The sequence below is a fragment of the Durotheca rogersii genome, assembly GCF_024521655.1.
Source record: "Durotheca rogersii strain YMJ 92031201 chromosome Unknown GGS23scaffold_6, whole genome shotgun sequence".
Lineage (NCBI taxonomy): Eukaryota > Fungi > Ascomycota > Sordariomycetes > Xylariales > Xylariaceae > Durotheca > Durotheca rogersii.
Window position 1 is genome coordinate 1,897,539 of NW_026251237.1, and position 19,174 is coordinate 1,916,712.

At 56.5% G+C, this 19,174-nt stretch overlaps 6 protein-coding genes across 6 annotated transcripts; 5 read left to right on the top strand and 1 right to left on the bottom strand.

Annotated features, from left to right (window-relative positions):
* Positions 1-533: 533 nt before the first annotated feature.
* On the top strand, positions 534-3,160 carry GGS23DRAFT_469623 (uncharacterized protein). Its single transcript, XM_051514205.1, has 4 exons — positions 534-776; positions 957-1,190; positions 1,247-1,368; positions 1,452-3,160. The coding sequence occupies exons 1-4, from the start codon at positions 711-713 to the stop codon at positions 3,073-3,075; spliced, it is 2,046 nt and encodes a 681-aa protein (XP_051373647.1). The 5' UTR covers positions 534-710; the 3' UTR covers positions 3,076-3,160.
* A 1,537-nt stretch (positions 3,161-4,697) lies between these two features.
* Positions 4,698-6,098, top strand: GGS23DRAFT_469677 (Metallo-dependent phosphatase-like protein). Its single transcript, XM_051514207.1, has one exon. The coding sequence runs from the start codon at positions 4,916-4,918 to the stop codon at positions 5,804-5,806; it is 891 nt and encodes a 296-aa protein (XP_051373648.1). The 5' UTR covers positions 4,698-4,915; the 3' UTR covers positions 5,807-6,098.
* Positions 6,099-6,970: 872 nt separating this feature from the next.
* Positions 6,971-8,698, bottom strand: GGS23DRAFT_469749 (uncharacterized protein). Its single transcript, XM_051514209.1, has 4 exons — positions 8,441-8,698; positions 8,281-8,379; positions 7,803-8,200; positions 6,971-7,716 (listed from the first exon to the last, which is right to left on the bottom strand). Exons 1-4 carry the CDS (start codon positions 8,505-8,507, stop codon positions 7,255-7,257), a joined length of 1,026 nt encoding a protein of 341 aa, XP_051373649.1. The 5' UTR covers positions 8,508-8,698; the 3' UTR covers positions 6,971-7,254.
* A 1,627-nt stretch (positions 8,699-10,325) lies between these two features.
* Positions 10,326-11,750, top strand: GGS23DRAFT_562425 (uncharacterized protein). The gene has a single exon (XM_051516016.1). The coding sequence runs from the start codon at positions 10,820-10,822 to the stop codon at positions 11,423-11,425; it is 606 nt and encodes a 201-aa protein (XP_051373650.1). The 5' UTR covers positions 10,326-10,819; the 3' UTR covers positions 11,426-11,750.
* A 3,140-nt stretch (positions 11,751-14,890) lies between these two features.
* On the top strand, positions 14,891-16,460 carry GGS23DRAFT_562428 (uncharacterized protein). Its single transcript, XM_051516017.1, has one exon. It carries the CDS (start codon positions 15,390-15,392, stop codon positions 15,738-15,740), a length of 351 nt encoding a protein of 116 aa, XP_051373651.1. The 5' UTR covers positions 14,891-15,389; the 3' UTR covers positions 15,741-16,460.
* Positions 16,461-16,946: 486 nt separating this feature from the next.
* On the top strand, positions 16,947-17,695 carry GGS23DRAFT_562429 (uncharacterized protein). The gene has a single exon (XM_051516018.1). The coding sequence runs from the start codon at positions 17,282-17,284 to the stop codon at positions 17,561-17,563; it is 282 nt and encodes a 93-aa protein (XP_051373652.1). The 5' UTR covers positions 16,947-17,281; the 3' UTR covers positions 17,564-17,695.
* The last annotated feature ends 1,479 nt before the right edge of the window (positions 17,696-19,174 follow it).

Consider the following 19,174-nt stretch of genomic DNA (forward strand, 5'->3'; position numbering starts at 1 on the left):
ATGGCTCGCCATTTGCTGTCTACCTCTTCTATTTCCCTCTTCTCTACTACGTCCGCACATTACACATATTACGTTCCTCTGTTCATCCCGTCCCATCCTATCTCCATCCTATCCCCAGCCCGGCCAACCCTATGTATGTAATGTATGTGCTAACCCTGCCCTGTCCTGCCCTGGTTTGCAACCTGCCTGCCAACCAACCCCTCCGTTGCTGTCAGTTGGGCCGCAAGGCGCGGGACGGTTGAGGATGCTGGATTACAAGAAGGATGGATTGACGATGGCATGCTGCTACTGCTGCTGCTTGCTGGCTCGTGCTGTTACTACCGCTGGCTCGACGATGGGTTGCGTGGACTTCTGACGTTGCAGCTCGTCGACCAATCCGCCGGTTGATCGCCTCGCGACAACGAGGCCCCCGGTCGTCGTCAGCGTATCGGATCGCCGCGCTCCCAACCACATCCCAAAAATATTTGACGCTTGGCGACACGCCTACCCAGGAGCGGTCAGTGCTGGTGGGGTGTACCCGTAAAGCGAACCGGAGCTTTGCTGTCTCGTCGCTGGACTCAACTCACGGACTCTCCCTCTGTTTTCTTCTCTCTCTGCTTTAATCTCCTCTGACCGACCTTTCTGATTTCATCTCCCTTCCCCCCTCCCCCCTCCTCCTTCTTTCCTTCGCCTTTCCATGACGTCGGTTCGGCCATCACTTTTCCTTCTCTATGTGGGAGAAGTGCAACGAGTCCCGGCCGGAGGCCGGGCAGGATCCTGATGTCATCGGCTTGGGGGTACGTTCGTTTTGCTTGCTTATGCCCTTTTTGTTTCCTCACTCTCTCTGTCCTACCGCACCCCTGGCCTGGGAACCGAGGCGCGAGCCGCTCTTAGCTCCGGTCGCGGGGGAGGGAGGAGAGCGAAAGAAAACTGCCGAAAAGCGTTGAATTGGCTAACTGACTGCCTTGGCTAATTAGACCTTGATCGCTTGCGCTGGTTCCGCGTGCTTCGCAATCGCATGCTTACTTATCCAATATTTATTCTTCTATCTTCCGCAGGACGACGATGACCAACAAGATCCGCACGCCGCGAATCCCATCGACGTCCTGTTTGTTGGTGGTTTCCGGACGGTTTTGAGTTATTTGGGTATTGGATTTGGATGGGTGAAGAGGCCCCGGCGCCCGGGGAGGTGGCAGGAGGCCTTTGATCAGGTAATAACGACAATTTCGGAGTTGCTCCTATGCAAGTTGCTAATTCCTCCTATTAGTGCATGCTGGCCCTGGGCGACGTTCAGCTGGCGATAGGATTCGCCGTGCTCGCTTATGGCTATGTGTCATTATCGGGACAAGGCCTGTCGGTTTATCACTGGTGGCTCATCGTAGGACTATGGTAAGTAACGCCAGTTCCACTTCAATCGTGCGAGAGAGAGAAAAAAAACCAGAACATGACGATCTAACCGTACGGGATGATAGCTGGTTCTCGGTCGTTACAAGCCTCGCGAGCATATCCTATCTACGTACCTACTTCGCCAACAGAGATGCGGCCGAGCGACGATGGAGAATATTCCTCCTTATTTTGCTTATCATAGTGGTCAGCTTCTCCATGGTACCGATATACCAAGTCAGGGAGAAGCTTGCCAATGAGCCCGACAGGGACGCGCGGTGCAAAATCCTGTTCACGACAAACGTGCTCTGCTATATGCCTGGGTACGGCGCGAATCTTGACACGCCCTACTTCAAATCTGCCGCCACCTTATTCGGCATCGTTCTTGGTGTTTGTCTAGCCGTCACGGGCATCTTGCGGCTTTACGAGCGGCCCAGCAGCGTCATTTTCAAATGGCGAGATCATTTCCGAGGCGAGATGCAGCAGTCCTTCTTTGGAGACGGCGACACCATAATCACCTGCATTCGCTGCGAACAGCGACATATGCTGCTGATAGTGCGACCTGTCTTGGCGTTGTGGCTCGTTCTGCGAGTTTATGTCGACCTGCTGAACTCGATTCTAACCGAGGTCCTATGCACCTCGGCCTTGTTCGCTTGGGTTACCGTGCGTTTCATCGACGTGTTGCGTTTCGATGGCTTTTTCGAGACCGATCCCCACCTGTGGCCTTTTGGTCAGATCATCGCTCTGGCTTCCTTCGTGGCGCCCTTCGGATCGTTGGCCAGCTGCCTCTGCGGCACCATCGGGGGTCTCTTCTTTAGGAGCCACCTTCGCAGCAGGCCCGAGCCGCCGACCCCCGAACCGCGGACTCCCGACATGCGACAATCTGGCTGGTTCTCGCACTCTGCCAAGAGAACACCAACTGAACAGTTGACGGAGAATGGGGACGACCAACATCCCGGGCACCCTCGATTGATGGCGGAGGAGGACACTGCCCTCTTAGGTGGGAAGGACGGTTCGGACACAGCGGATGGAGATACCGCAATGGTTGATGACAGAGACCCTTCGGAAAACGACGAGGTCGAGTCGACGAAGAGCTCGGTCAAGGGCAGTTACACGGTTCTGCTATCGCCCCGGTTTGTTATCGCGTTCCCTCTCGCCGGCTTCTCCAACTTGCTACACCTCGTCTTGCTTCTGGCTCTACCGAAGCTGCCGGGGTACCCCACCACGACGGATGTGCTCTGGCGAACCATCTTCTGGTACGTCGTCTACCAGCCTCTGCTCCTGTTCGCGTTCTTCCTCGCAGGTATGATCGTCGAGGAGAGGGTTATGAACGAGAGGCGGATGCGATTCGCCTACCAGATCATCGCCACCCTCTCGGCCGGGCTGTCGGCGGCCGCTATCTTTGACACACTATACGGCCTCGGCGGGATCCCGATGTCGTACATAGGTATGGGGGCGCTGGGCCTCGTCCTACTCATCTACCTCCTATATGGGCTCGTAGCCCGGCCCGGTCCCCTAGCGAAGGGCAAGGGCGTAAGCCACTTCCCGAGGGACCAGGAAGGCACCGACGTTGAGGAGGGCGCGCCGCTGCTTCGAAACCCGATGAAGAGAATGTTCCCTATCTATCCGGTTCGAAAGCAGAAACGGTGGCACGGCCCCTCGCGCAGACCCCAGATAGTGAGGGTGAGGAGGAACTATGGCACTATCGACTGAAGATCAGATTCCACGGCAGCCCCTAGGACTGTCTCGCTCTACTAGACCATGCGTTCAAACACGAAATCCACCTATGATATATATCCGGAGACCTCTTGGTTACATGTTTTTTTCAACGTTTGGGGTTCCGGGGGGGTAACGAATTTCATATGTAGAATGAAGAATGGATCATGACGGGATGCAAATACAAAAAGAGCATGAGAATTTTTCAAAAGAAGGGAAAAAAAAAGTCAAGCCAGGATTCGAGGACACGTTTCGTAGTTGAAACCATCCTCGAAAAACAAAGCTGGCAGTACCTAGCCGCTCTCTTCACAGCCCAAGAGCCGTCATAGGTCCAAGGGAGGGCAAGAATAGGAATCCCCCGCGGCGCGATCTCGAGTCTGGGCGTGGCTACTGTCCGTATGGCATCATCAAGCAGTAGCAGAAGACGCACGAGCAGCCGATCGGAGGGGGATATCGCGCCGGGTTGAGCCGCGACACTCGGTCGCAAGTAGGCATATATCACACCATGGGCATACGGATCCGCAACGATGACTCGATTGCGAGGGCGTTCCTGTCCTGTCACATGCCACCTGGGCAAAATATGTACTATAGCTCAGCAGAAGAGAAAATTGAAATGTACAGAACGACCGTCGTCTGCAGTGCTAGTCTCGATGTGTGTGAATTTTACATCGCCAAGTGACGGATAGCGTGTGGGTGCATGTAGGTGGTATATACACTTTGGCGATCTCCACGAGTGTGAGGGGATGGCGGGCTGTCGCCAGCCCGTCCCGTCGTCGCTAGTGCTAGTCTACACTTCGTCTCTGCAACAATCCAGCCACCTCCAGCCTCTCTCGCTCACATCATCTTCCCCTGCCGCACCTCTCGCCGGCTTACTGGTTAGGGCTAACCCCCCGCCGTCCCATCCAGCAAAATCTCTCAGCCTATCTCCCCTCCCCGGCCTCCCTCCCCAGGACCGCGAATCTCTTCATCTCGATCTGACCAACCGCGATCCATTTATCCATCTGATCTCACCCCGTCCCCCCCCCCCCCTTTCCCTCCCTGTATACTCAGGTGTGTGTGCACCGCATACGTAGGGCGACGTGGATACCGCAAGAGCAGCAGCAGCAGCACGCGCCTCTCCTGTCGCAGTAGCAGTTTGTGCTTTGCGTATGCTTGTCTGTGATGTATGTGCGTTTGGCACGGAAAAGGGGGGAGCAAGGAAAGGGAACAAGAAAAAAAAAAGGAGAAGGAGAAGGACAAAAGAGAAAGAAAGAAAACACGGTTGATTGGACGGGAACCCCCCTGCCCGCGGCACGGGAACGGGAAAGCCGGTGCCAATCAGGCGGACAGCAATTCTAGACAGCACGTCCTACCCGCCCCACCTGTACCCATCCCGGTACCTAAGGCTACGTATCTGACGTAAGCGGCTGTAGGTACCCAAATGTTACCTTAGGTACCTAGGTACTTAGGTAGGCTATGTCCCTACACGTACGTTGGACGTTCTGCTTACGGAAGGGTAGCTGCTCGGTCCCTGCCTTGCTTGCTGCTTGCCCAGACAGCAAAGGCGGGAAGGGGTTACAGTGCGCCTGCCTCTTACCTGGTACCTGCCTACAGCTATGTATTCAGGTACCCCAACGTCCTGCCAACGTCCGTCTTAGGTAATCACGCCTTATAAGGCAGGGTCTTGCTCTCTCAAACGAGATAGCTTCGCCTGCTTCTACCTACCTACTCACATTCCGGCTTCGCTCCCAACTTCCATCCCAGCCGCCTTCTCGATCTCGTCCCGCAAGCTGCCCCTCCTAACAACAGCCCTTGCGAGCAGTGCAGATCTCGGGCTTCCGATGCTGGCCACGCCACCATGAAGGGCGCCTCACCCTGGTCCGTCTTCGCGGGCTGCGACTGCTTCGGCACGCGCGCTCCGCCGGCGCCTCCGTCCCCGTCTTCCGCCCCCGCGGCGGTTCAGATCATCTCCGACCTGCACCTGGAGGCCCCGCGAGCCTACGACGTCTTCGAGATCGCGCCGAGGGCGCCCTACCTGGCGCTGCTCGGCGACGTGGGCAACGTCGCGCGCCACGAGAAGGACTACCTCGCCTTCCTGACCCGCCAGCTCAAGCAGTTCCGCGCCGTGCTCCTGGTCCCCGGCAACCACGAGCCCTACCACTCGAGCTGGGCCGAGACCCTCGGCGTCCTCCGCGCCTTCGAGGACAAGGTTCGCAAGGACCGGTCGGTGGGCGACTTTATCCTGCTCGACCGCGCCGTCTTCCGGCTGCCCGGCACCGACGTTGCCGTCCTGGGCTGCAGCCTCTTCTCCTCCGTCCCGGCCGAGAGCCACATAGCGGTCAACATGGGGCTCAACGACTTCTACCGGACCAGCGACTGGGACGTCGAAAAGCACAACGAGGCGCACCAGCGGGACCTAGCTTGGCTCAACGCGCAGGTCGCCGAGCTCGAACAGTCCGAGACCAAGATCATGATCTTCTCCCACTGGAGCCCGTCGCAGGATGCCCGCGCCGTCGACTCGAAGCATACCGAGAGCCTGATTACGAGCGGTTTCTCGACCGACCTGTCCGGCGAGCCGTGCTTCAAGAGCGACAAGGTCAAACTTTGGGCGTTTGGGCACACGCATTTCAACTGCGATTTTGCGGTCCAGCGGGAGGGCGCCGGGCCGTTGAGGCTGGTCACGAACCAGAGGGGATACTACTTTACCCCAGCTGCGCGGTTCGACGGGGAGATGACCGTGCAGGTTTGAGCGAGGAGGAACCGACGGGTCCATGTAGGCACAGACTACGCGGATAAGCCGACTCCGTCTCACTCGTATGTAAAAGCCCCAACGCTGGGACACCAGGAGGTACGGGCGGCACCAGGTATTTAAGAACCATGTCCGGCTAGTCATGGCAATCATTATCTGGCTGATAGGCCTCCCTCCTCCATCCATCACGTCTTGGTCTTCGTGTCATGGGTGACTACATCGCTGGTGCTTGGCTCGGCGACGGCCTTCTGAAAATCCCGTGGCGTTGAGCGGGGTGGGCACGTAGGGGGGAGGGGGGGCTATGTCGGGAACGGTGGGTAGCGTAGCAGGCGACCCAGCATCGAGGGTGCGGTCGGCATCGGTATTGCGAACTGCGGCCCAGGGAGTCGGCACAGAGGGTAGCTTTCTCCAGATCTGCAGATGCAGCTTCGTAGACAGAGCACGAACGTGGGTGATACCTGTTTTCGGCTGACCCCTCTTCTACCGGACCGTGCCAGCGGTGGCAGCACTGCTACTCATACGAAGCAGGGCGGCCCGGCCCGAAGGGTAAATAATACCGGACAGCAGCAGGTGCCTTGCCTTAGCGCCACGGGCATCCTCCCGCCCTATCACCAACGCTGCTAGCGAGAATACGTACTGCTGGTGGCGAAGAAAGCGGGGGGAGGTGTAAATTGCTACCCAGCCCGGGCAGGCACCTCCCAACGGGGCACAACCCTGTCTCGTAAAATACCTCACAGGCAACCTGCCTACCTATGTGCAGGTACCTGCTAAACCTCCAACACCTACCGCGCTGTTGTGTTGCAAGCAGGTAGCTCCTATCGAGATTATGTTGGTAATGCCTCTCCTTGCCGTTACGTAACCTGCCTGCGTACCGCGACATATGAAGGTTCACACTGCCTGTAGATAACCCATCTACCGTCTAACCTTCCTAGGTAGGTAGGTACCTACGTGGCCGCCAGCTGGGTGTTAGTCCATGCCATGTCACCCCTACAGCCCGGACGAGGGCGCCGCGATTACCCGCCGTGACCCGACTGCCACGTCAACGCCTCCATCTGACCTCTGCCGCAAGCGAGAAGGAGTGGATGGAACGGGCTTAGCGACGAAAACTGTGGCGTCGCCAGCAGAGGTTCAGAGGTATGTTGTGCCAAGCATCCTAGCGCGTGGATACGATGAGGAGGGAACGGGGAAGAGGCTCACTGGACGGCGACGGCGCGGTGTGATAAACAGTGTGTGCCTATAAAACCCCCCTCTGCTGTATTGCCCGGAAAAGAACGGTGCTCTTGACACTGAGCAGGGAGAGCGGGCTATTTCTGCGCCACATTAGCTAAACCACCCCCAACCCCCTACGTACATACACATATGCGACGTGCGGACCGTCAGAGCGGCACCCGCTTCGTATTCTATCGTGAGTCGGCCCCCCTCCCGTTTCGCCCCTCCTCGCGCGACACCTACGCCCCGGCTTCGGCGACGAAGGCGTATCTCGGCATGAGCGCCATCCTCTCCTCCGGGCTGACCTCGTCGTCGTACACCATCTTGACATTCTTCTCCTTGTCCTTCTTCCCCCTCTTCTCCGCCGCCTCGCCGCCCGCCTCGCCGGCCGTCGGCGTCTCCGCCTTCTTGGACGGCTTGATCCCCGCCTCGGCCATGCGGATTATCTGGTCGATGTCGTCGCCTTGCTGGGCCGCGCTCGACACGAGCTCGTCGATGGTCGAGGCGGTTCCCGGCTGCTGCCAGCCCGCTTGGCCGGGTCGCGTAGGCAGGCCGGGCGGGACGGGAAGATTGCTTCCGGGTCGCGTCGGCAGAGTCGGCGGGGGGTATGCGCCGGGGTATTGGGGAGGCGGCGAGAAGCCGGCCACTGGCGGCGGCGGGAAGCCTGAGTATTGGCCGCCGGGCGGAGGGAAAGGCGAGTTCTGTTCCTTAGAATCAGCGACCCGACCACATTAGATCGATACGACAGAAGCACCAGAAGAGAAAAAAAAAGAAAAAAAAAACATACAAATGTGCCGGGAGACGCGCTCTGCGCGGGACTCTGTCCGTCGGGTAGGCCATCCCGAGGTGTGTGGCTGGTGCCTCCGCCCATGGCAGCCCTCTGGGCGGCAAGCTTCGCGCGATGCTCTGCCAGGCGTTTCTTGATCTCGTCGGTGGTTTCGATCCTCAGCTTCTTGGTAGGGCCCTTTCGGCTCTGCCCGGGAGGGGGGTTGCCAGTCGCGGCATACCGTTCGGCCTGGGCCTGGTAGAAATTCTGGATGATCCGCTGGTTGTGCTGCTGGACGATGTCCTCCGGGATGCCTTCCATGCCGAAGATCTCGACATCGAGACCTTGCCGGTTGGGCAGCGCGTTTTCAACCGACGAGAGGGATTCCTTGTGGACCTGGTTCATGTGGACGGAGAGACCTACGATGCCACGGGCGAAAAGTCAGCAAGGCCTTTCGCGTACAAGGCTCCCGTCGAATTGTGAGCTTCGAGTCTCTCACCTCCGGCCGTGTTTAGGCGCCGACCACATCGGTCGCACTTGAAATGCTTAGCTTTCTGATGGGATATCAGGAGCTTCAGATCCTCAAAATCTCGCTCGCCTGGTGTAGCGGTCAGCAAAATTCACCTATCCACGCTCCGAACCGGTGCGTGCCAACGTACAGTAGTAGCACCAAGGGCGGACGAGGAGGTCCTCGACGTCCGGGTGGCCACGCTTCTTCTTCCCCATGGCGACGGGAGGGCGAGATGGGGACGGCGAGAAGAGAATAAAAAGAAGAGGAAATTCAAGGCAATTTAATGCAAGTCGCTCCGATTGGTACCGAGGCCGGGAGCGGGAGGGGCTGCGACGGCGAAGGTGCGTGGATGAGGCGGCTGGCGTTGTCGCGCAAAGTTGAATGAGGATGGTTGAGGTCGCGACCTAAGCACGAGCCGGTGGGTCCTGAAGCGATTCAGCGAGCGCGAGTGGATCCTTGTGGCGGTGCATCGACGACAAGCCCTCTTCATAGTAATACTTCGCCACCTGCGGTAACATTCAGGCAATGCCTAGTAACAGGTTACAGACCACCGACTATCCCGATCACAGCGATTGGGCGAAGGTCGCCTCACCCAGTCTAGCGGCAGACCTAGGTAGCCAATCATGTAAATCCGGAATACCTACCTATAGTTTATTGTGCCTGACCTCTGCCGCCGGCTAACTTCATATGTGCGATGACGTCCTTCAACCTTATCTCATCAACCTCTGTCCGCCCACCCAACGCTCTACATCAGGTACCTAACACGGGCTTGTACCGCATGTGCGTGGAATGAAAACTCATTGAGGCACCTCATACAAGGCAGGCATCTGGGTACCTAGGTACCTAATATGTATGCACATGCACGCCATCCCTGCTAGTAGAACTAAGCAAAAGTGATTTACAGATTTCTTAGCCCGGTCTCGCCCACCCTTGAACCCCCTTTCACCCACTTGTTGGTCTCCGGGCAGCGAGACAGAGTCAAAATCCCTCCCCGGGGGTCGAGAACCATTAGCGGTTAGGCAAACTGTAAGGGTAGGACCCGCACTCGAGCTTTCCCCGATGCCGGAAGATCCTAACGACTACGAGCCCGGGTTCCGTATAGGAGGGGTCGACGAGCGCTCATATAACACGGTAAACCAAACAATTAGAAACCTCAAAGAACCCAAATTTTGTCTGGTATGGAATCGACGAGCGCCAATAGAAAACCTTGTGCTTTGGTGCACGGGCCCCGGGATATACGGCGCCGCGGCGTCTGCGGGAGGCAGGCCCACGGCCGCCGTCCCCACGAACCTGAACTCGGGCTAAACGCCAAAGCAGGCATGGAACACCCCGGAACACTAGACAGATCTGTCAGACAACGTCGAGTACACGCATACTGCTGTTTCATTTCGGAGCGAACTAGCCTCGAGCCGCAGGTACCTCGAGTACGTGGACAAATATGATGGCACGGAGCAAGTGAGAAACGCGACGGCCGTTAGCTAGACGAGATGGATAGAAGGAGGGAAGGCGATCGAGGAGCAGGGCGGACCGTGGTAACATCCAGGTAGAATCGACGGGCCCAGCCTGGTCTAGCGGCCCACAAAATAAGTGCACATTCAGGTGAGAACGAGACGGATCGTAGTCGCGCATAGTACTCGATGTTCCTAGGCAAAACAGCGACTCGCGAGCTCTCTAGGACTCGACATCCCCAAAGTACGACGGGCAATAGAAGTTGTCGACCAAGACGATCGAGTTCTGCGCGAAACCGGCTGCCTGGTACGGCGGCACGTGATTTGTAGGACTCCCGGCCGTCGATAACCTGTCGCCTGGGTATTTCGAGGTACCGTTGGCCCAGAGCAATGACCAGCGACTGCGACCAAGCCAGAGGGAAGTCGTAGAGCGGGAGCGATGTCGCGGCGAGGAATCGACCGCCCTGGCTTTCCTGTTGATTGATGGTTGCGAGTTGTAGGGCGGCACGTTGGTTCTGATTGGGTGAGACCAGCAGCAGCTTGGGACCCTAACGACGAGAGAACCTATACATAGGAGCCTCTCCCCCCCCTCTCCCCTCTCCTCCTTTCTCGACCTCTTCCCCCCCACTACTCTCTCTATGCTGCTCGATTTCCCCATTCTCCCCTCCCACTTCTCATCCCCCTGATACCTATCAGCAACAGGGAACCTGGTATTGCCAAAACTACCCTGGTCCACCCGGATAGTCAGCAGTGCCCCATCTGTACAGCTCGGGTTGGCCAGAACCAACGGACGGTGAGTTCGCTCGTGCACCAAGCCACCATCGGTTCCCAAGGTTAACCATGCCTGTATTAGCATCGCAGCGCCATTCGTATCGCGAACCGGACACCTTTCTCCATGGCAGACCCGGTCGGCAATCCACGCAACCGGCCTTCCGTCGTCACTCAGCCACCATACCCGGTCGATAATCCACGCAACCGGCCCGTCGTCGTCGCTCAGTCATCATGTAGGACCTGACCATATTCGAAATTTGATCTTCCCAATCTGACGGCTTTTTTCAGATGGCAGGACACCGTCGCACATGGCGCCTGCCCATCCAGAAGCACGGTCTGGCTATTCGCTCTCCGTTGGCCACCGCCCCAGTAGCATCGACGGACACGCCGGGGTATCGCGTAGGGGCGCCGTCGACGCAAGCCGCCATCCTCAACTGCCATTGGTTCTAGGGCGAACCGCAGATCGAAGGCCTAGTTCCTCGGTGCAGACGGAGCATCCCCGGTCCCATCAGCCTGGGTATTTGCAACCGGGAAATGAGCCGTCACGAGTCCTTCCCTCAGGCTCTCGAATAATGGGGGCAACCGATTTTTCGGGAGGCGCCAGGTGGGATGAAGCCAGAACGTGGAGCCTTTCGAGCAGGCGCCAAGACGCGGGTGCGCCTATGCACGGGACCTCGCATGATGGCGTAAGACCGACCGAGCCGGGATTTGCCAGAACCCACGACCAGGACGGCCGTCAGCGAGATGGTGAAGACGGATACCATCCGCCTCCGACCCCGCCGGGGGCCCCGAGGATCCCCAGGCTCCCGACCCCCGACTTTGACGACATGGATTACGACAAAGACGAGGGGGTGAGCTACCAATTCTGCGCTTGTTGCAACGTCGACGGTACCTGCTCGAGGGGGAACCCCTAGGAGAGGCCGGCACGGAAAGCCAGCGTATGTTCCCTTCGCCTACTGCCGTCCTGCAGATGAGTTCGCTGTAGGTGCGTTTACTCGAGTATATTCACTGATCGACTTTAGTGTACGGAGCAGGAGCTCTCGCGTCACGCGGCGATCAGCGCGCAGAGCCGATGGAGCGATTTCTCGTTTATTTTCCGTGTTTTGAGGTGGTTTTGATCTATCAGCTCCTCAGTTTATGCGTACAAGGTACTATTTCAGGAGGATGTTTAAAGAAGGTGTTCAATTGCCGCAATCGATGTGCCCTTACGGTGTCGAGATTCCCGTAGGTATTTTTCTATTTTGACGCAGGAAAAATGTCGGTCACGTTGGGAAAGTCGTTGCGCGGGGCCGGATTAAAACGGGCCGAAGAGCAGACACGTGACGCGTAGGTATATATAGCAATCCGGTAGATGGCAACTTGTTACACAAGATTCATGTATTGGAGATATGACTAAAAGCGATAAAGCAATCAGGGATGGTTGGTGAGCAAACCCGGCATATTACCTAGGTATAGGTCAGGCTTCAACGACGAGTAACTATGAAAATATATTAGATTCCCTTTAGGGCGATGAGAGTAATGTTTCGAGACCTCTGGCGAATGGTGGCTGTGGCAATAATGCTGCGCATATTTACGTTACACCTAGGTAGGTACCTACCTACATTTCGAGGTCGTCTAGTTGAACTACATCCGTCCCTCCCATTACCTACCTCTCTGCAGGAGTGTCTTCCCAGCTATTCGAGTTTGCTAAGGCCTGCCTTAGTCTGCAGCTTCGGGGGTACCTAGGTATGGGAAGACTCTGATATCTCACGGCTATAGGAAGAATGCTTGTGTGTTCTGACTTGTCATACCACAGTATATTGGCGTTAGGAATGGTGCGTGGTGGCCATCAACGAGAGCGGAAAGGACAGGGGTAGTATTACGTAGATCAGGAGAGCTACGTAAGGACTGAGGTTGCTCTGCTGTGGGAGCAATGGAAGATGGGATGAAGAGGTTGAATTGACTGACTAGCTAACTAATACCTAGGAAGGAAATGAACAAAGGAGATGCGAGCTACCTATAGGTATATGCACAGTAGGGAGCTAGGAGCTAGGTTAGGTGAGCGAGCTACCAGTAAATAAGTAGAGAGCTAGGTATAGGCGGCTCTCTACGTGACAGGTAGGTAGGTATGATGTTCGTTAGTTGCTTATGCCTCGGATTGATCCAGTAAATAGGATTCTCTCGTGCGGGAGAAGATCCGGCACATTACCTATAGCACAACTACCGACGGATTGGCCCGCAACGGCGCCGATGTATGAATCGTTCCAGGCAAAGTCGAGCAAGATAAGAGGCTATCTACACTCTTGGTTGTTACCATAAGTAGAGGGGTTATGTAGTAGATCTAGATATAAGTAGATAGATGTGTGTATGGCCACTGGAAATGGTTGAGGAACAGTAGGTAATACCTACGTGACCTACTTCTTATCTAAGGCAACTGCTATTTGTTACGCGTCGGTTTTATAGAGACAAGCTTGATCAATACATATTAAATACTTCGCCCTTACTGCACAACTGTTATAACGGAGTATAGGTATGGCTTGTGACGTTAAAGATACCGGACTAGCACTTGCATAGATCCTAAGGCTTTGCGGTTAGGGTGCGCACTGCGAAATAATCGTATCCAAGCTGCTGACAGGCAAGGGGCATCTCCCGTGGAAGCGAACGGACCGTCTTGCATGTCGAACTATCGTCCCGCAGCATTCCGGTAAGCTTATTTTGTCTGAGGCTACCAGGTCCAGGTAATATATTCGCATGGCTACGATGCCTCTGGAGTTTGTCACGTAGGGCATCCACCCTTAGGAGCCCGCATAGCCCATGAGGGAGATGTAATCGTCTACGCTTTTACGTGGCAGAGTGAAATAGTGATACAGCGTAATGAGTGAGTAAGGCTATTTACGAGCCTAAAATACGCGTATAGGGAAACACCCCCCCCCCCCCCAGCTCTCAGCAAAGCATACATATATCACACCCAAGCCGAGATCGAGCTTGTCTGCTGAACTAGCCTCCTATAGCCCTCTGTACGACTTGGTCCCGCGGAGGGCTGGGAGCCCCTGGGATCGTTCCGGCTAAACCCGCCCGCGAAAAGACTCGCGGGAGTTGGGCGGAGCTGAGCCGGGAGTGTTGGCTGCAACAATGACCCCGAGACCGAGCCGGCCTGCTGAGGTTCGACACCCGCAGCACCCTATGTAGACCGGCTTGCTTCGATCAGCCATATCCCGGGGGTTGACCGAGTCAATACCCAGGTCGCCTTCCTAGAGCTCCTAGCAGGAGCGCAATTCAACCAGGCTTCACGAAAATCCACAGTCTCCGGCAGGCCGAGTTACAGCTTAGTATCCCACCCGTGATCCCGGCTCGCTAACCTGGCCTAGTCGGTCTCCGCCATTTGCACGTAGGTAGGTATTATTTCCTTTTCTTTGTACATAGCAATTTCTGAGGGGGCGGGTAGGCAAAGACGCACTTCGACGTGTCCGGTTTCGTAGTATTCGGATTTTAGCAGCCAATTTTTGTCTTCCGGCTCATCTGACATCACTCTAAAACCATCTAGATATACCTAACAGTTCCCGGATATCTAAGCCCCAGCCTCCTCCCCCCCCCCCCCCCGGTTCCGCCTATCTACCGCCTCTCCACACTTCCTTTTACGCTTCATGTAGAGGGGGGTTCCTCCGCACGCTGCCTAGCGTACTTCTGTACGGGTGTAGGTTGAAATATGGTGTCCGCGGGCATGGGTGAGTCGGAATAGAGTCCGGGCGGATTTCGTAATGATGCGGTCAACACTCTCCGGGGAACCTACCCACCTTTCCTCCTACCGACAGGCCCTTCTTTTATGTGCCGCAAAGGAGGGTCTTGGGGAGAGATAAGAATGCTGGTGATTCGAAGGCGGGCGGCCGAAACTACTAGGCCGCATTTGCTTAGTGTACGTGTAGGTAGGATGGTTTCGTGGCCTCAACCCGCAGAGGATCTACCGGAGATTGCAGCCCATTCCTTTCTTGCTCGGGGCTGCAGGGGGCGATACGACGTCGCTATCGGATCTGGACTGGTTTGGGGCCTACGCGGCATCTGGTTGGACACTGGGGATGAAGACGAGCGCGGCTGTGGAGGGAAGAGGTTATACTGATACTTGGAGAACGCTGCCTCCCCTCGGTCTGGCCCGGCCCTCGCGAATGGGCCGCCCACATGATGCCTAACGCCCTAAGGTAGTAGAGACACTGCGGGAGACGCTGTCGCAACTTGGCCATGAATATATCCGTGCCCTACGCACCAAGTTACGGAGCCCGATCACCTTAGGGTTATTACGTCATGCGTTCATGACGTAATGGTCCCGGGGTGGCCATCGCAGATGGGGCAATGGTTTAAGTTCAAAGCCGTCTACTAATTTCCGTGGTCCATCTACATGTGTATGTAGTTGGAATGGCTTCGGGGCCAAGGACGCTATTGAGCTGTCTCTAGGTTCCGTGGTTCGGATGCGGTAATGCCTACGCGTGAAGGCGGCGCACGGTACCCCTGTGGGTTCCTCCTCTTTCCACGCGTTATCGTGGAATGTCGCAGAAACAGCGCAACGTGGTCGATCAGTCCTGTCTCTCTTCCCCCGTGTGCTACGTAGATGGATGATGGCATTTCGCAGTGCGCCCGGGCCCCCGTCGCGAGGAGAATCTTGAACCGGTATCACACACATGTAGTTCGTGCGAACCAATCCCCCCCAACGAACGCTTATAGATACACCGAGACACGCAGAGACACGCATGTGTAGGAATGCTAGGCAAAAACATGCAGTTGTAGGCCGAAGCTCAGCCTAAGTGTAGAGAGTTGGGTTTACCACGTTGGTAGCGTATGTGAAATTTGATATGAAGATGGCCATCCTACGAAGCGCATCTAAGCTACCTGGGCTTCTTGGTTGGACGGATGCTCCAACCTCTTTGTCTGTGCACTTGTGTTGATAGCTCCCTCCTCTGCCTCCTCACAGTAGCGGTATCTGGCTCTGGGACCATAGGGGAAGGGAGGCTGCTGCCGCCGTATCAGCTGAAATCTGGAGTCCACGGGCGAGCCTCTCGAGCCGATGCCATAGATGACCATCCTAACGCCTGCATTTGGGAAGGAGGTTCTTCCCATTGGCGCCGGACTGTCGACTTATTTGCATGCGAGACCTCCATTGGGCCAACCCAATCTTACGCCCAGTCGCTCTGGTCGATAGTCGACAGCGCCCATTGGTACGGGTCGAGCCGGGTCAACTGTCAGCTGTCACAGACGCCGTGATCATTGCCTGTTCAACGGGATTCTGGTCGACGAAGAGCACATCTGGGATGGCATATGGGATGGCATAATTCTTCCCGTTCGGCGTCAGGACAGGTACTAATCTGCGCGCGGTTACGCTAACATGACCGGCGTCAAAGTTACGAGACTCGGGTGTCTACGCAAGGCTGGGGGGCGACAGGAGGGTATCGGTGACGATCTCATGATACCTGCCCGCATGGTACGGGGCAAAAAGTAAGCTAGCCTCGCATAGAAGGTGGGCAAGGTAGGTAGGTAGGTAAGTGTGGAGAGCGGCGGACCGCAGGTTGAGACGGGTAGGCACCAGTATTAAAGGGTAGTCCCGTCTTCGTTGCAGGGTTCGATGATCGCAGAGGCCCGCGGGCATCGGGAGACGCGCTCTGGGATGAGCTCATGTTAAGTGTGCAGTCCAGATGAATCCGAAGCAGGAGTTGAGGCAGCGAATGAAAGCGAAAATGCAGAGGAGGCGATGATAGTGCGATTCCAGGCTGTCCTGTCGGGTTTCTTGAAAGGAGAATCACGTCACTGGAAGGCGACGAGACCCCTGTAGGTAGGTTATACCTGCTACAGGTATTGGTTCTGTTACGTACATGCCTACATCATTAGAGGTACCTACTACCTGGGTACCTGCCAGCCTCTACCCGGGTAAAATGCTACCTCAGGTGCCTAGGTAGGTACCTCATAGGCTCGATGGCCTAAGGCGGGTGCCTTGATAGGGAGGTACCTACCTCCCTAATTATTTATGTGTATATACATACCTACGTTAGGTACTCCTATGGCAGGTATGGACACAAAGATTATGTCGGATACAGGTACGTAGCTAGGGCTGGATGTAGTGAGGTACCTAAGGTACGTAATGTGAGATATGGGGTTGCATGGCCGGCCTGCACGTGATATGTACCTCGGCAGGTATTCTGACGTGCGAATTCTACACGTATGAGTACTCGTAGGTACCAGACCCAAAATGCCATGCCAAGCTGGGCTGAATGCAGCCTGTGGGGACCCATGCCGACTGAGGACTATGAGAAATGACGATAGCGCATACGTCATGGGGCGTTCGTTCTCGTCGGGGGTCCCCGGTAATGAAAGAGTCATGGATCCGGCGGGACCAGATTAGCAAATGGCGCCAAGGATGCCGCGCTGACCGTCACCGCGCACATACATACCTATACTCGGTACATATGAGTAGATGGCAAAGACAGGGAGATGGGAACCCATGCACGCATGGCATTTATTTCCGGCGCCAATTTCGAACCTCGTACGGCTTCCGCCTTCGCGCTACGAGCGAGCAAGCAAGCAAGCAAATTGTGACCGGATCGGGCCTGGACGCGATGCTCCGGCCCCCTGACGTAGGAGAGGGGGTTTAGCGGGGTCACGCTCTGCTGGGGCCCATAGCAACGCTGAGCGCTGCCACTGGGCTTCCTTGTTAGGAGGTTACATACCTACCTAGGTACCTGGGTGGTAGGCAAGTAGGAGGTAGGTTTAGCTGTATCCCTACCTGAACCCAAGGCAATGTGTGCGTGTGGATGCGTGTGCTCGCTGCCACCCAAGCTTGTGTGCTGTGTTCTGTGAGCGTCTCTGTCGTGATTCGGACGGAACCTCTTCTCGACAACGCGGCTTATCTCCTCCCTTCGTTGCCACCTTCACTGACCCTCCCGAAACATGTGGAATTGTATGCGTCCGATACATATGTGCGCGTAGGATGCGGCGTGTACCTCTCTCTGCATTTGGCAGTCGGTTGCGATAGACCGCTGCTGATGTCTAGACCTGTCCGTAGGGAGGTATGGATGACACCAACCCCGGGATGATGGTATGTTAAACTGCTACCCCAAGAACCCACCCGCTTTCCACTGTATTTTCCCGGTCAGTAGTACGCACCGATGTAGGCAGGCTGGGTGGGGAGATCGGAGGCGACGATGATCGATGAGATAGGTCGCACTGAGATTGCTTGACAACCAGAGGAGTTGGCTTTATATTTCCCGGGATGGACCCATGCGGGCACCGCACGTCTTCTTCTCCCATCTGCGCCTGTGGTTGTTAGGGGCTCGGCGTTTCCTGCCACGATGACGAGAGAACTGCTTGGCCCGGCGTCCGCGCCTCGGGGGAGGGGGCCAGGTGGCTCCCGAGGCCCTAGGTACCTAACCTTAGGTGCCTGTCTTATAGGCCCAATAGGTACCTGTAGGTACCTACGTTCCCTCACGGTCTGTCTGTAGGTACCCCGTCTGCGTAGAGGCACCTGGGGTCCCCAAGATAGGAGGTACCTACCTAGGTACCTCAGGTACGTCTGCGTGCCTCTACGTAGCAGCGATTTAACCTGATTCGTCGCTTTGTCCTACCTCGTGCCAGATCCAGCAATTTCGCGTAGTTCAGTCCAGCGCCATGCACCTACAATGCATGCTCGGTGCGTCTGTCTCTGCCGGCGTCGAACTGGTTTCGCCATCGCCTAAATCCGTAGAGGCCAAACCTACGGCGGCGCTTTGTCGCGTGTTCTCCATCTCCTCTTCTTTATCTGGTCTGAGTAACCTTGAGGTATTCTTCGGCCAGGCAAAGATCCGGGTGTTGGGGGATCCTGGGGCGGCCGCTCGGTTTTGGGGGGGATTGTTGGTCAGCAGTATTACTTCCCGTAGGTACCTACACCTGTATCGCTCTCTCTAGGTGGCAGCGATGGGTGGCAGCGATGGGCTCAAGGGTACCTCGCCCCCCCCCCGGTTGTCGAAAGTAGCCGCCCCAAGCCCGTCCAATGCGCCCTCCAGTGGCTCCAGCCGGCTTAGCACGGTGAGCTTCCCCTGTTAGCCCCCTACATCATTCTCGCCAGACTATGTACATCGGTCGCGTCTCGGATACTTACGTAGCCCTTCGCAGGCGCTGAGCCCGCCTTGGGTACTTCTATCCTGGCCCGGCCTGCTCCAGACGCCAGATCCGTAAGCCCACTGTCCTAGCTGGTTTCAATCCCATCGTCCACCTACGTCTACGAGTCCTACGATCCGCCTCTCTCTCCCTTCTTTTCTTCCTTCTCATCTCTCTCGACGACGCCGCACCAGAATTCTTCCCTCCCAGAAAGACGAACCCGCCGTCTCGTGGCCACTTCCGCGCAGCCTGCCTCGTCCCGTTTGCCTGGCACTTCAGACCTGTGTTCATCCACGTTTTCTCTTCTGCCTCCTCGCGTCGTCTTCTGCTTTCAATCTCGTCTCGTTTGTTAGTCTGGAGCGCCCCGGTGCCCGTCTGTCCCGGTGTTTGTATGCGCGAGAGCCGAGGGCATCGCCGGAGAGAGCTGGCTTGACGGTCCAGCGAGAGAGCATACCACACAGGAGCAGCCTTATCCACCGCCCCCCACCGAATCCGTATACCTCGTACATGGTCAACGCGTACACAGGTTCGCCTGCCACAGACCAAGACGCATCCCATCGTCCCGCCCCGAG